Here is a 16,284-nt window from a genome sequence, read left to right on the forward strand (position 1 = left end):
ACACCTGTAATCCCAACACTTTGGAAGGAAGGCTGAGGTGGGGGGATCGGAGGATCACTTGAGGCCAGGAGTTCCAGACCAGCCTGAGCAACATAGTAGGATTCTGTCTTTGCAAAAAAAAAAAAAAAAAAAAGTATCCAGGCGTGGTGGCTCTGGCCTGGCCTGTAGTCCCAACTACTCAAGAGGCAGAGGTGAGAGGATCACTTGAGTCTGGGAGGTTGAGGCTGCAGTGAGCTATGATGGTACCACTGCACCCCAGCCTGAGTGACAGAGTGAGACCCTGTCTCAACAATAAAAACAACAACAAATGAAAAAAAGAAATAGTTATCTAAGTCTTGCTGAAGAATGATATCAAGGTATATTGTTAAATTTGAAAAATCAATATGATCAACTTCTACATGTAAGATTTGTGCATTTTTGGTGAATGCATATAATAATTAACAAAACAAGATACAAAACAGTGTGTATTTTATGCTATCATTTGTGTAGAAAAAATGAGAATATGTAAACAAATGCGTGTAGTATATATGCTTGTCTGACAGACCTCTTCCTTAAGTAGAGCCGTTCTTCCTACCCCTGTTACCCTGTGCTTGACTGGGGACTATGAGGTGTTTATCTCTTTTCTGAACAACATTAAAATCCTTTTTCTTTTTTTTTTTTTTGAGACAAAGTCTTACTCTGTTGCCCAGGCTGGAGTGCAGTGGCATGATCTCTGCTCACTGTAGCCTCCACCTTCCGGGTTCAAATGATTCTCCCGCCTTAACCTCCCAAGTAGCTGGGACTACAGGTGTGTGCCACCATGCCCAGCTAATTTTTGTATTTTTAGTGGAGACGGGGTTTTGCCATGTTGGCCAGCCAGGCTGATCTCAAACTCCTGACCTCAGGTGATCTGCCTGCCTCGGCCTCCCAAAGTGCTGGGAATACAGGTGTGATCTTCTGTGCCTGGCCGACCGATTTTTTTTTGGAGCAGAGTTTCACTCTTGTCACCCAGGCTGGAGTGCGATGGCACACTCTCAGATCGCTGCAACCTCTACCTCCCGAATTCAAGAGATTCTCCTGCCTCAGCCTCCTGTAAAATCCAATTTTTAAATATTCAACTTTCAAATTTCTGTCTTCAGTGATATCTCAAGGGTCTTATTAAAGATCCTAATGATACAGACTTCTTGCAAAGTAATTAGTTTGGTCATTCCACACTAGTTGAATTACCCTAGCCCTCTGTCCTACTAAGAGTGGTCCTGTCTGAATATTGATTGTTTCTGGAAAGTTACACAGAACATTGGTAACAGTGTTTTGCCCTGGGCATGGTGGCTCACGCCTGTAATCCCAGCACTTTGAGAGGCTGAAGCAGGATTGCTTGAGGCCAGGAGTTTGAGATCATCCTGGACAGTATATCGAGACTGTCTCTACAAAAAATTTTAACATAAAAAAATTAGCCAGGTGTGGTAGCATGTGCCTGTAGTCCCAGCTACCCAGGAGGCTGAAGTAAGAGGATTGCTTGAGCCCAGGAGTTGGAGGCTGCAGTGACCTATGATTGTGCCACTGCACTCCAGCCTATGTAACAGAGTGAGACCCTGTCTCTAAAAACCAAATCGCAAAACCCAAACTGTGGTTTGCCAGTAGGCAGGGTAATTGGGAGATAGGAGTGGGGAGAATACTTATCATTACGTATCTTTTTATGTAGTCCCACTTGTATGTATTATTTATTCAAAAACATCATAAAATTGGAAAAAACCACTAATGGAAACATTTATTTATTTTTTGAGACAGGGACTCACTCTGTTGTCCAGGCTGGAGTGCAGTGACATGATTACAGCTCACTGCAGCCTTGACCTCCAGGGCACAAGCGATCTTCCTGCCTCAGCCTCCTGAGTAGCTGAGACTACAGGTGTGCACCATCACACTCAGCTAATTGAATTTTTTTTTTTTTAGAGATGAAGTTTTGCTATGTTTCTCAGATTGGTCTTGAATTCCTGGTCTCAGATAATCCTCCTGCCTTGGCCTCCCAAAGTGTTGGGATTACAGGAGTGAGCCAAGAGATCTTCCCATCTTATCTTTCTGAGTGGCTGGGACTACAGGTACATGACACCACACTTAGCTAATTTCTTTTCTTTCTTTTTTTTTTTTTGAGATGGAGTTTCACTCTTATTGCCCAGGCTGGAGTGCAGTGGCATGATCTTGGCTCACTGCAACCTCCGCCTCCTGGGTACAAGTGATTCTTCTGCCTCAGCCTCCCAAGTAGCTGGCATTACAAACATGGACCACCACGCCCAGCTAATTTTTGTATTTTTAGTAGAGACAGTGTTTCTCTATGTTGGTCAGGCTGGTCTTGAACTCCTGACCTCACGTGACCCACCCGCCTCGGCCTCTTAAAGTGCTGGGATTACAGGTGTGATCCACCGCACCCAGCTGGATCCAGCTAAATTTTTTTTAGAGATGGGGTCTTGCTATGTTGCCAGGCTGGTCTTGAACTCCTAGCCTCAATAGATGGGCCCACTTTGGCCTCCTAAAGTGTTAGGATTACAGGTGTGAGCCACCGTGCCTGACCCAAGATAGTATATTTTTTTAAAGTATTTCTCCCTAGTCACTCATTTTTATATCATTCTGCTTTCCTTTTTAATGCTTATCATAATCTGAAATTATCCTGGTTATATTTGTTATTTATTACCCACACTATCATTAGAATATAAGCTCCATGATATCAGGTATCTTACTTATCTTGCTCATTGGTGCCTTATTTCTTCTTTTGTTTGTTTGTTTGAGACAGAGTCTTATTCTGTCGTCCAGGCTGGAGTGCAGTGGCGCGATCTTGGCTCACCACAACCTCCACCTCCCGGGTTCAAGCGATTCTCCTGCCTTAGCCTCCCAAGTAGCTGGGATTATAGGTCTCCCAGTGTGCTGGGATTACAGGAAAGAGCCACCATGCCCCGCCCATTGGTGCCTTATTTCTGTACATGTAGATAGCACATAGTAGTTGTTGAATAAGCAAATGAATGCATGAAGGAATAACTGAAGTAAACAGGCTAAATCCTAGGAAGGAGTGGGAGGCAAGGCTGAGGAGGTAGACAGAAATCACCTGATACAGGATGGTGATTCTCAAACTTTATTTATTTATTTATTTATTCAAGACCGAATCTCACTCTGTCTTCCAGGCTGGAGTACAGTAGTGTGATCTCAGCTCGCTGCAACCTCCGCCTCCTGGGTTCAAGGGATTCTCGTGCCTCAGCCTCCCCAGTAGCTGGGATTACAGGCACACACCACCACACCCAGCTAATTTTCGTATTTTCAGTAGAGATGCAGTTTCACCATGTTGGCCAGGCTGGTCTCAAACTCCTGACCTTTGGTCTGTCCACCTCGGCCTTCCAAAGTGCTGGGATTACAGGCATGAGCCACCGCGCCCAGCCAATTCTCAAACTTTAAGTGTGCGTCAGAATCCCATACTAATTCCTTGTACCATCTTGTAATAAAGAAGCAGATCTTTGGACGCTGTGATTCTAATTCAGTATGTCTGAGCTGGGGCCCAGGAATCTACAAATCCTCTAGATGATTTAGGCACAAGTGATCTGGAGACCCTACTCTGAATAATGCAGTCTTGATGCCTCATCAGAAGGAATCACATCTGTGATATCACTTCTCCTTAATACATTACTAGGATGGAAGAGAAGGGGCCATCACTCCATTTTATCAAGGATCAGAGATGGACAGTGCATTTCCTAATGACATACAACATGTGTATAAAGGATCTTGAATGGCCAAAGTATCTGACCAGTCAGCTCAAGATTGATGATGGCAAGATTGATTGTGGGCAGATAGCTCACCCTCATGGAACAGTTGTTCCAGGCCTTAGCGTCACTGGATGGATTTTATGACTATGCCTGTTTCTTGTTTGGGGAAGAAGTTATACCCCTAATCACTGGTTCTTTCTGGTATGTCTCAGGGAGGGCAATGAGCCAGGGGAGACCACTCAGATCACATACCATGAGCTTCTGGTCCAAGTGTGTCAGTTCAGCAATGTTCTCCGAAAACAGGGTGAGTGTGGGGGTGTGGGAAAGGGACTGGGGGGCTGGCCTTGGGGTATCTGAGGACTTATGGGGTGAGGGCAAGGGATGGAAAGATTTTGGTAACAGCGAAAGAGAACAAGTCAGCTGGGAGGGAGGCCAGCTGGATGGGAGGGAGCAAGTAGCAGCAAGAAGGGTTCATGGTTCATTTTCTGTGCTTTTACCTGCAGGCATTCAGAAGGGTGACCGAGTGGCTATCTACATGCCTATGATCCCAGAGCTTGTGGTGGCCATGCTGGCATGTGCCCGCATTGGGGCTTTACACTCCATTGTGGTAGGAGTTTGGGCTGGTGAAAAGGGGCAGGCATGGGGGGTGGGGCTCTGAAGAAGTAGGTTGGGCCTAGAAAATGGAGGGCCCTAAATAACAAACTAAGGAGCTTAGAAGGTTTGTGTCATAGGTCCATATCAGTTATTCAGTTTCTTCTAGGACCCTGGCTTAGAGATCCTGAAAGTTTCATGAGCAGCCCCTTTCCTTATTCACTCAATCCCTGGGGCTTCCTTTTCTCCCTTAGACTTTCTTCCCTTCCCTAGTTTGCAGGCTTCTCTTCAGAGTCTCTATGTGAACGGATCCTGGATTCCAGCTGCAGTCTTCTCATCACTACAGGTGACTAATTCTCTCACCTCTTCTCCAGAATCCCCCATACCTCAAGCCTTGGTCTCCAATCAGCTCGTTGGTATTTGGGGCTACTCAGCATAGAGGGTAGAAACTGCCTGCCTTTCCTCTCCTGGTCCCACCTCAGCTGACCCTCTGTCAGCTCGAATCAGCTGGAAGAGCCAGAGTTAAGAGGCCCACTCAGGAAGGGCTCTGTGGACATTGTGCCCACTAGGCAGCATGGTGCTTACTAAGGCCTGGAATGTCTGTTGCTCCCCAAAGATGCCTTCTACAGGGGAGAAAAGCTTGTGAACCTAAAGGAGCTGGCTGACGAGGCCCTGCAGAAGTGTCAGGAGAAGTAAGTGTGTTTGGTTACTGTCTGAGTTGACTGAGCCTTGACCCAGTGCCAGGTTCCCTTTGTCCCCTCTACCCAAAATGGACATGGGCGGGTCTTGCCAAGTTCCCTTTGAGCCAACAAGGCTACCACTTTAGGCTTTTCTCTTCCACAGGGGTTTCCCAGTAAGATGCTGCATTGTGGTCAAGCACCTGGGGCGGGCAGAGCTGGGCATGGGTGACTCCCCCAGCCAATCCCCCCCAATTAAGAGATCATGCCCGGATGTGCAGGTGAGTCTGGCACTGCTATGCCTTTCTCTAGGCTCAAATTCCTTCACTTTTCCTGCCTAGAAAGTTCCTGATGTCCTTCTTTGCCTGCTCATCAGTATACTGAGGATCCAGGAGCAATTCTAGGAATGCCTCCTGTAGCAAGGCTAGGTGGGAGCTAGAAGACTTTGACCTTGACTGTGGGTAGAGAGACCCTGTACCTTGAGAACAGCACAAGCGATTGTAAGGGAGACTCCTAATGCTGGTTGGGGTAGCCTTGTGGGCACAGGGGATCCTCAGGGCCTAGGCTTGTGTTAGAAATGTCTAACTTGAGTAACAATATATAGTCATCTCCATTACTGGGCTGTGATGTGGGGTGGACTACCTTTGCGGCCTAAGGGATGCCCACCATGGAAGGACCAGAGTCCAGCCCTCACAATATGGCCCTTGTTAACTTTGGACCCCTGGGCTTCTGGTGGGAATGGTAGAAATGCCCAGTGATGGCCTCCAGGCTGAGGAGCATGAGGGATCAAAGTTCTGGGGTTGAATGAGAGTCTGTGACTTGAGGCTCCCTGAGGGATCTTGGGGCTAGAGAGGCTATAGTCTAGTTTAGGGAAGTTGGAAAGCCCAATCAGTGTTATGGGTTTTACATGTACAGGGGCTGGAATCAGAATCAGGAAAATGGAAGCTGGGAGGACCAGTGAGAAAGGAGTTTGGGGTTTACGACACACTGACCCTTTCCTCCCACTCCCTGTGTACTTGGACCCTCCTCACTACCCTTTTCATCCTGGGCTCTTAACAGGGTAAGCTGAAAGAGAAATCCAAGCGTGTTCAGCCCCAGGTATCCATTTCTGCACTGCCGTGGGCACTGCTTCCCTGTGTGCTTGTCTGTGTGCTCATCTGCCCTTTGCCTGTTTGCCCCATTGAGGTGGCTGCCAGACCTAACCCCTTTCCTCTTGCCCCTGGGCAGCTTGCCATGTCAGCCACTGAAGGTGTGAAATTAAATGTCTGTTACTGCCTCTGTGAATTGGTATAGAGCATGGCTCTTAGAGAGGTAACAGCAGAACCCATTTTATCTTGCTGCTCAGGACCTTTGTGGGAGAGGGGACAAGGTAACCTGTCAGAAAATATTTAGTGTGCAGGTAGCTGGAGCAGAGCCAAGACAGACAGGAGGAGGAGTAGGTGGAGAAGGTTCAGACCCTGACTTTGGGAATTCACCATCAAGTTGGGGAGTTACACATGTATTATTAATACAAAGGAAAACCTAAGTTTTATACAGTACAGCAGAGAAGATTCCTAAATACATTTACATAGTACTTTGGGATTTACAAACTGCATATAACTTTGTAATATGACTAAGTGCTAAACTGAACAAAAGTCACATTGTAGGTGGTTCTAAGAAGGGAGATCCATAAGGGGGTGCTTAAAGCAGATTAGTATCGAGGAGAGAGTGGGCCTGAAGTCCAGAGACTAATTTTTAGCTGTATGACCTTGAGTAAGTCAATTCTCCCCTCTGGGATTCAGTTTCCTTGTCAGTAATGGAGAGATGATAACACATGCTATGAAAGGAAACAGCTTCCCTTCCTAAAACAACACATAAAGCTCACTATTCCTCTGGGTTTTACCGTCTTCACAGGGTGTCTTACTCTAAATCTGCTGTGATTAACCTCTTAGGCCAATGGTAGATATAAGCCCCTTTTCTCTATTCTCATTAGCATGGTGGAGATAGATCTGATTCCTAGGGGATACTGCTTTCCTTTTAAAACTCAGGCAAGCCTGTAATCCCAGCACTTTGGGAGGCCGAGACGGGTGGATCACGAGGTCAGGAGATCGAGACCATCCTGGCTAACACGGTGAAACCCCATCTCTACTAAAAAAAAATACAAAAAACTAGCCGGGCGAGGTGGCGGGCGCCTGTAGTCCCAGCTGCTCGGGAGGCTAAGGCAGGAGAATGGCGTGAACCCGGGAGGCGGAGCTTGCAGTGAGCTGAGATCCGGCCACTGCACTCCAGCCTGGGCGACAGAGCAAGACTCCGTCTCAAAACAAAAACAAAAACAAAAACAAAAAAAAAACTCAGGCAGGACCTACACCCTTTCTTTTGAAAGAGGTGACAAATTTAGTGGCTTAAATTGTAATCTCTGGAGCCAGATTACTTGGGTTCAAATCCTGTTCTGCCACCTGCTACCGTGTACTTAAACTCTCTCGTTTGTTTCTCCATCCGTAAGATAAGGATAATAATTGTACCTATCTTATAGGGTTTTGTCAATATATGTAAGGTGTTTCGCACTTAGTAAGTACTCAATAAATGTCAGTTGTTTTTTGCTTCCTCTTAATGCAACAGACAGATTGGCATTTCCAAAAGAGATCAGAAAAGAAATAACAAACTCTTGTAATTCTTAATACCAGAGACCTTCAGGCCAAAGGCTACTAGATTTTTGTTTCTTGGAGGTGAAAACAACCAGTTTCCAAAATACCAAAGAGCATAAAAATAGGCTTAAAAAGTCCAGGTTTGTTGGTCTGGGAACTGCAGTCAAAGCTGCAAAAATCTTTCTGACAATGGGCCCCATATTTAAAATTTTAAAAATAATTTTCAAAAGAGCTGCAAAAATCCTGGCAGGGCTCCAAACCCCTTTATCTTTAAACAATCTTCCAGGGAGAGCCTGGCAGGGTTTGCAGGGACCCTCCTCAACCATATTGTCTATGAGCTCCCTCATATACCTCTCTCATACATGGCAGCTGCCCTCCTTGAGGCTATCCTGGTCCAAAGACAAAGGCCAACTCCTCAATTCTTATTTTAGAAAATTCAGACCGTTTCCTGGTTCAGAGCCTGGGGCCTCATAGGCACACACCTAATTCACAACCAAGGTTTGCTCTACTAATTGAGTTCACTCTGCTTCCTGGTGCTAGTTATCAGTTCCACACCTGGAGTACTCTAACCCCTCCACCTCTGTATACACACACACCCACAAAAGAAATAATATTATAAGATTATAAGAGTGCCCTCATTGCAGAGCCACAGTTATAACTATGCCTTGTCCTTACATGTACTTAGTGCCTGTTCTGCGACAGCTCACAGTGCTGTAGACCAGCACTATTTGTCCAAAGCAGTATTGATACTTCTGGTTGAATACCTTAGTGCGCCCATCTCAAGTGATCATTTGGCAGAAGAAAAAGTACCCATGTGACAATGTATGTGTAGATGCATATGGATAGACAAAATCAGGCATGTTCTTATGTTTTCTAACTGTGGGCAGCTTTCTCTCTCTTCTTCCTTTTTCCAAGCTTGTTGTTTTTATGATGTTCAAAATCCAGAAATTTCAAATTCTCTACCATAAGGGGCAGGTGGTACAGAAAGGAGTGATTAGAGAGTCATTTTCTAATTTATCAAGCTATATATCTAACACTCCAGGGTTTTTTTTTAACCAAATATGCACACAACAAATTAGCATATATCCTTACAATGGGAGAATGGCATTTATCTTACACCACCATGTCTACCTGCCAGCCAGGGCCATTGAACATACAAGAATCTAATAAATATGAAAAGACTTTGTGACAGCTAAAGCAAACCCCAAACAGTTCCCATCATCACACTCTTAAGTTGTTATGTTGGTTTTTTTGTTTTTGTTTTCATTTTTGTTTTTTTGAGACGGAGTCTCACTCTGTTGCTCAGGCTAGAGTACAGTGGTGCGATCTCAGCTCACTGCAACCTCTGCCTCCTGGTTTCAAGCGATTCTCCTGCCTCACCCTCCTGAGTAGCTGGGATTACAGGCGCCCGCCACCACGCCTGGCTACTTTTTGTATTTTTAGTAGAGACCAGGTTTCACCACGTTGGCCAGGCTGGTCTTGAACTCCTGATCTCAGGTGATCTACCCACTTTGGGCTCCCAAGTGGCTTACAGGTGTAAGCCACTGCGCCCAGCCTCACACTCTTAACTCCCAGTAGTCATTGAACTAACCTCTATCTCTCCTGACATTCATCAGTCTTCCTCATCCCACTCCAACCTCTACCCTTGGGGCAATCCAAGGCTTCATGTTTACTAGATAATACTTTTCTCTTTTGGTATTTACCACATCCTGTGAGTCCATTAGGGCAAGAATGACTGTCCTCATTTTTAAAAGGAGAGACTTAAGGTAAAGTGACTTGCCCAACGTCATATAGCTAGGAAGTGGCAGAACTGGTATTGAAGTTCACTGAAGACTTTGGACAAATTCAAGGGATCTAACTTCATTCAGCAGATGGTAGACTCAAAATTGGTGTTCAAAGAGGTGATATAGACAGAAAAGTAAAACAGTTTCAAAGGAGAATTTAGAGAAGTTTCAGGATGACAGATCCAGAAGTAATTACAAAGGCATAGGGGACATCCTTCTACTGAGAGAAGTCCACCTTGGTCCTTCTCCACCAACTTGAAGCAAAGCTTCCTGCCGAATGGAACCTGTCCCCTCAAGCCAAAGTCTCTATGGGAAACCCTATTGGTACCAGTGGTGTAAACGCAGGAGCAGAGCTAGAGTAGGAAACCCATAGATGTGGATTGGGTCTGGACATGCAGGGAAAAGTGCTTGGACCAAGACCTGTTGACTTATTTTACTGCTAACAGGGTCAGATGCCCACCTCACCTGTAGGCTCTGACTAATTTTGCATTTCTGAATTGTGTGGTGTCCGCATCCCTGCTAATGAGCCTAGTCCCATAAGTACATATGTATGTATGTAGACCTGTGTGTGCATAGTCATTCATCCAACAAAAATTGACTGAGTGCCAGGCACTTTGCTAGGTGTTGGGAGATACGGCAGGGGTCGGGTTTCACCTCCTTCATAGATGTCACTATCTAGATGGGAAGACAGTAATCAAGTAAACAACTAAATAAAATAACAGGAAATATGTACTGTGTGGGAAAGAAACATGGTGTTGTGATCAATAATAATAGCAAGGTTGGAGGTGGGAATCTATCAGATACTGTTCAGGTAAAGCCTTTCCAAGAAGGTGACTTCTTGGAAAGAAGAAAGCTGAGAATCGAAGGATGGGAAGGGACCAGCCAAGTGTTCCTCCTCAGCCTGAGGCCAGGTGAGAGGAGTTCTGGGGTAGAGATGGGGGTAGGATGGCAGGGTGGTTGGAGTACTCAGTAACCTTGGGTTCTGCTCCTGTTCTTTCTGTTCCATTCCAACCTTGAAAGGCCTTCTCTCCCTACCTGTACTCCTACCTGCCCGTCCCACCTCATTCCCTCCAGAGGCAAGATATAGGTGTATCTTGTCCCCATCTTGAGCTATTCACAGTTCTTCCCTGCCCATCCCTGCAGATCTCATGGAACCAAGGGATTGACTTGTGGTGGCATGAGCTCATGCAAGAGGCAGGGGATGAGTGTGAGCCCGAGTGGTGTGATGCCGAGGATCCACTCTTCATCCTGTACACCAGTGGCTCCACAGGCAAACCCAAGGCAAGTGTGTGTGTGTGTGTGTGTGTGTGTGTGTGTGTGTGTATTATGTAGGGGTAAGAAGTAAGTTTCTGAGGAAACAAGTAATGAAATTATTTTTTTCCAACAACCCTGAGTTTTGGAAATGTAACATTGTCTTTTCTAAATCAAGTGAAGACATAAATCCTCCATCTATAGGTGGTGAGGCCCAAGGTGAGACAATTCAGGTGGAGGGTTTCATACAGCTGACATGGATGTTCTTTCCCTATGCACACATGGTTTGGTTGAAGGAGATCTATTCTGTTAACTCAAGGCCAGGGGTGGGCACAGAGATCCCTCTTGGGCTTCTAGGACCATAACTCTTAGAGTTCAATTCCTTCCACATGGCACACTATTAACATGTAGTTCTCTGCCAGCACACACCATGGGAACCGGAAACACTTAAGAAAACTCTGTTTCTTCCACTGACTTGAAAGCTATGTCACTCTACCTTCTGCCCACCCCACTCCTAAATTATCTCCATATGCTTTGGAATATCCCTCAATGAGCCTTTAGAAACACAGTTTTGGCCTCTCCTTCATAGAAATGGGGGTAGGGATGGAATAAACAAAGGGAATTATCTTTTTTTCCCCACTCACTCTGATGGTGTGCAATTGAGTGTATGGGCACATATACACAACAGAGGGACTATTAGTTATGAGTGTTCATGTGTGTGAGTGATGTGGGTGGCTCTGAAATACCATCTGAGGGTGCGGGTGTGAATGATGGACTGATAGACATACGTGTTATCAGGAGTGTGATCAAGGAGATGAGATGGGAGCATGGAGAAAAGGAGATGGAAGAGAGATGGATGCTGTGAAAAGGGTGCTGGCAGGGCTGAAATCCCTGAGGAGGATCTTCCTCCAACTCTGCCCAGCCTCCATTTGATGGTCAGTAGGGGTGGGCATGAAGTCCTAACCTGTTCCCCATTCTTCCCACAGGGTGTGGTTCACACAGTTGGGGGCTACATGCTCTATGTAGCCACAACCTTCAAGTATGTGTTTGACTTCCACGCAGAGGATGTGTTCTGGTGCACGGCAGACATTGGTTGGATCACTGGCCATTCCTATGTCACCTATGGGCCACTGGCCAATGGTGCCACCAGTGTTTTGGTGAGAAGGGAGCTGGGACCCATGGCCACCTGGCCTAGCTGGGGGATGGACAAGATGATCCTGGGTGACTACCTCCCAAGGCTTCTTGGTCTAGAAGGAGGGGGACTTATACAACCATCTGTTTCCTGGAGAAAGAGAAGTCCTGAGGGGGTTGCGTATCCTGACTAGGATGGTATCTTGCTTGTCTGGTAAGGGAGTGAAGCTATGGTTGGTCAGAAAGGGCAAAATACTGAACATGAGGGAGTGGTAGGGGGATGAATAAAAGGACTATTAGGAAAGACTGGGAATGACCAGCCTTCATGGGTCAGTTTGAGGGGATTCCCACATATCCGGACGTGAACCGCCTGTGGAGCACTGTGGACAAATACAAGGTGACCAAGTTCTACACAGCACCCACAGCCATCCGTCTGCTCATGAAGTTTGGAGATGAGCCTGTCACCAAGTGAGACCCCTTCCCAGTTGCTGCCCCATGGGTATCCCTCAGAGCTGGGTGCTGGCCTTTGTACAGTCTCTTCCTTTCCATTGTCCCAACTCTCTGACCTGGAATAAGAGGACAGGGCAAGAGAAAAGCCTGGATATGTATGTCCTCCAGTAGTACTCAGAGCCTTCCTCTCTCCCATTCCCCTGTCCCAGGCATAGCCGGGCATCCTTGCAGGTGTTAGGCACAGTGGGTGAACCCATCAACCCTGAGGCCTGGCTGTGGTACCACCAGGTGGTAGGTGCCCAGCGCTGCCCCATCGTGGACACCTTCTGGCAAACGGAGACAGTGAGTGAAGGGTTCAGAAGGCTGGGGCCCAGGGACAATGTGGGAAGATTGACTCAAATTTCTCATCTCTGAATTCCCCAGGGTGGCCACATGTTGACTCCCCTTCCTGGTGCCACACCCATGAAACCTGGTTCTGCTGTGAGTGATGCTCCCCTGGCTGGTCTTGGGCTAGGAAGGGATGGTGTCTTGGGGCATTTGGCCTAGGTAGATAGTGGAGAACTGGACGGTTATGTTTGAAGAATTTGGGGTTCTGGGGCTCCTTGGGAGTTGGGTCAGAGTTGCCTCATTCCTCTTCTTGGGTTCTGTCTCCTGTTTGCTTCTAGACTTTCCCATTCTTTGGTGTAGCTCCTGCAATCCTGAATGAGTCTGGGGAAGAGTTGGAAGGTGAAGCTGAAGGTTATCTGGTGAGGCCCTGGCCCTTGGGAGTCTTTAAGGAGAGGGAGAAAGGGTCTGCCAAGGGTACTTTGCTTTAGAGTTAATAACTTAATCTCTCCTGGAGCTGCTTAGGACTGAAGTTTCATGGCTGGAGGTTTGCTCACTGAGGGACCCTGGAGGGGACCCTGGATACTTTGCCTGCATCTCTTCCTTTTGGGCCATAAGTCTCCTAAGGGCCTTTTCAGAGTCGCTCAGATTCCTGATGGTACCTTTTTGGGTCTGGAAGACTTAGTCTCATCTTCTTTTGACAAATACTCTAGAGAAAGGAGGCTTTATAACATAGTGGAAAATCATGTAGGATCTGGAGTCACCCTGCCTGGGTTCAAATCCTAGCTCTGCCTCTTCTGTGAGCTCAGATAAGTTACTTAACCCCTCTGAATCTAAATTTCCTAATTTGTAAAATAGGGTTTAAATGGTGCCTCTGGCTGAGTGCGGATGGCTCACACCTGTAATCCCAGCGCTTTGGGAGGCTGAGGCACACGGATCACCTGAGGCTAGGAGTGGAAGACCAGCCTGGCCAACATGGTGAAACCCCATCTTTACTAAAAATGCAAAAAGTAGCTGGGCCTGGTGATGGATGCCTGTAATCCCAGCTACATGGGAGGCTGAGACAGGAGAATCACTTTAACCAGGGAGGTGGAGGTTGTATTGAGCTGAAATCGTGCCGTTGCATTCCATCCTGGGCAACAAGAGCAAAATTCCATCTCAAAAAAAATAGTGCCTTTGTCTCCTATGGCTGCTTGCTTGAGTTAGATAATCCACGTGAAGGGGTTAGCGGAGAAACTAACAATTAGTACTTGATAAACATTAGCTGTTGTGATTATTGTATTCATATTTGTAGGAGCCTCACCTGTCCCTTCAACCCCACCCCATTTCACTTTCCCAAGAGCAAGTTAGTAACAGGGGCAGGGCTTACATCCAGGCCTTCTGACTCAGCCTAGAATTCCATCCATTCCATCAATCTGCTGCCAAAGAATGCTACTGATTGGGCAATAATTATTTACTTGGTGTGTGGGCACCACTTTTTTTAAATGACTGTTTTCATTTGTATCAAACTGGACTTGCTTTCCTCAAGGATTGCCCAAAAGGAGACACAAATTTACTAAACACTTATCAATAATAGTACACTGTGCTAGGCAATTTCCACATACTATTAATTTAATCCTCACAATAACTTTGGAAGACAGAAAGTATTTTCTCTGATTTACAGATGAGGATCCTGAAGCTCAGAGGGGTAAAGTTAGTTCTGTGAGGTCACCTAGCTAGTAAGTGGTAGAGCTGGGATTCCAAGCCAGGATCATCTATCTCCAAAGCCTGTATTTTCTCCTACTTCTCAGGAATAGCATTCAGGACACTTTCCCCCACGTTTAGAAAAGCTGTAATTATCTTCCAGTGAGACAGCATAGCAAATGTGATCACTGTCCCTTCTTCACTCCCCAGGTGTTCAAGCAGCCCTGGCCAGGGATCATGCGCACAGTCTATGGGAACCACGAACGCTTTGAGACAACCTACTTTAAGAAGTTCCCTGGATACTATGTTACAGGAGATGGTGAGCCTTAGCTATCCCCTTCTTGCACCTCCCACTAAGACATGTACCTTCCACTTCCATTTTCAGGAAGAGTTGGTGTGTTGCTATAAAAAGAATACCTGAGACTGGGTGATTTATGAAGAAAAGAGGTTTATTTTGGATCATCATTCTTCAGGCTGTAAAGGAAGCATGGTGCTGGCATCTGCTTCTGGTGAGGCCTCAGGTAGCTTCCAATCACGGCAGAAAGTGAAGGGAGAGCCAGTGTTTGACATGGCAAGAGAGGAAGCAAGGGAGAGAGGGAGGAGATGCCAGCCTCTTTTAAACAACCAGATCTTACATGAACTCATAGAGTGAGAACTCACTCATTACTACAAGTACAGCACCAAGCCATTCATGAGGGATCTGGCCCCCCACCCCGCCTTGACCAAAACACCTCCCACCAGGCCCCACCTCCAACACTGGGGATCATATTTCAACATGAGATTTGGAAGGGACAAACATCCAAACTGTATCAGTTGGTTAGGGGTAAAGAAAATCAGAGAAGAATGTGTCCTACATGTCAGTATCTGGTATCTAGGCAGAGCTACAGAGACTGTAAGGGCAGGAATGAGTATAGCAGGAGGGGTCTCAGGATGGTGCCATCTGAACTTTGATGTATGAGGAAAGATGGACAATGTATGCTCCTGTGTTGAAAGAGATGGGGCATGTGGCAGTGCATGATTATTATGTCATGTTTGTCTTCATGGTTGGAGTCTGTGTTTGTCCATCTATCCATCTACCAATCCATTCATCCATAAGATCTGAACACTGTGATCCTGTGCCCAGGCACTGGTCTAAGCACAGGTGATATTATCATGAATAATGTAGTCAAAGTCTCTTTCCTCATGGGGATTCTAGTAAGGGGAGACAGACAAACCCAGCAAACTTAAATAAGCTTATCTTAGATAGAGATAAGTGCTATTAAGAAAAATAAACAGGGTAGAATGATAATGAGTGTGTGCAGGGATAGCTACTGTACATGGGATCATCAGAGAAGAGTTCTCTGAAGTGACATTTGAGCAGAGGCCTGAAGGGTGAGAAGGAAACAGGCATGGGGAAATCTAGAGTAATAGTATTCTGTGCAGAGGGATGCAGCTTGAGATGTCTGAGGAATGGACTGAAGCCTATGTGGCTGGAGCGTAGCAAGCAAAGGGAAGAATATTACATGACGCTGGAAACGTACATAATATAGGGAGGGTCTTGTGGGCCATGGTGAGGAGTTTGAATTTTATTCAAAGTACAGTGGGGAACCTTTTGGGTTTTTTTTTTTTTTTTTTGAGACAGAGTCTCTGTTGCCCAGGCTGGAGTGTGGTGGCGCGATCTCGGCTCACTGCAACCTCCGCCTCCGGGGTTCAAGCGATTCTTCTGCCTCAGCTTCTCAAGTAGCTGGGATTACAGTCGGGTGCCACCACGCCTGGCTAATTTTTGTATTTTTAGTAGAGACAGCGTTTCACCATGTTGGCCAGGCTGGTCTTGAACTCCTGATCCACCCACCTTGGACTCCCGAAGTGCTGGGATTACAGGAGTGAGCCACCGTGCCTGGCCACCTTTTGGGGTTTTAAGCAGGGGAGTGCTAAGAATTGATTTACTGTTTAGAAAATCACTTTGCCTGATTTATGGAGAATAGAGTTTGAGTATACTATTGCCATGGAACAAATTATCCCAAAAGTTGGCAGCTTAAAATAACAAATATTATCTTACACAATTGCT

The 16,284-nt window shown here is 46.2% G+C and overlaps 1 protein-coding gene across 8 annotated transcripts in view; it reads left to right on the forward strand.

The window, feature by feature from the left end:
* Nucleotides 1–16,284, forward strand: part of ACSS2 (acyl-CoA synthetase short chain family member 2) — a 51,828-nt gene that overhangs the window by 32,782 nt on the left and 2,762 nt on the right. For 6 of the 8 annotated variants that reach the window (XM_033186201.1, XM_033186197.1, XM_033186200.1 and 3 more), the window contains 13 exons: nt 3,935–4,026; nt 4,226–4,329; nt 4,587–4,659; nt 4,930–5,005; nt 5,157–5,271; nt 6,050–6,088; nt 10,542–10,679; nt 11,636–11,806; nt 12,115–12,248; nt 12,440–12,572; nt 12,654–12,710; nt 12,896–12,976; nt 14,448–14,556. In XM_033186201.1, the coding sequence (XP_033042092.1) occupies nt 3,935–4,026; nt 4,226–4,329; nt 4,587–4,659; nt 4,930–5,005; nt 5,157–5,271; nt 6,050–6,088; nt 10,542–10,679; nt 11,636–11,806; nt 12,115–12,248; nt 12,440–12,572; nt 12,654–12,710; nt 12,896–12,976; nt 14,448–14,556 (1,322 nt within the window). The remainder of the gene's footprint in view (nt 1–3,934; nt 4,027–4,225; nt 4,330–4,586; nt 4,660–4,929; nt 5,006–5,156; nt 5,272–6,049; nt 6,089–10,541; nt 10,680–11,635; nt 11,807–12,114; nt 12,249–12,439; nt 12,573–12,653; nt 12,711–12,895; nt 12,977–14,447; nt 14,557–16,284) is intronic. The other 2 variants (XM_033186199.1, XM_033186195.1) reach the window with 1 other exon arrangement.

This window comes from Trachypithecus francoisi, unplaced genomic scaffold, assembly GCF_009764315.1.
Source record: "Trachypithecus francoisi isolate TF-2019V2 unplaced genomic scaffold, Tfra_2.0 Lachesis_group21, whole genome shotgun sequence".
Classification (NCBI taxonomy): Eukaryota; Metazoa; Chordata; class Mammalia; order Primates; family Cercopithecidae; genus Trachypithecus; species Trachypithecus francoisi.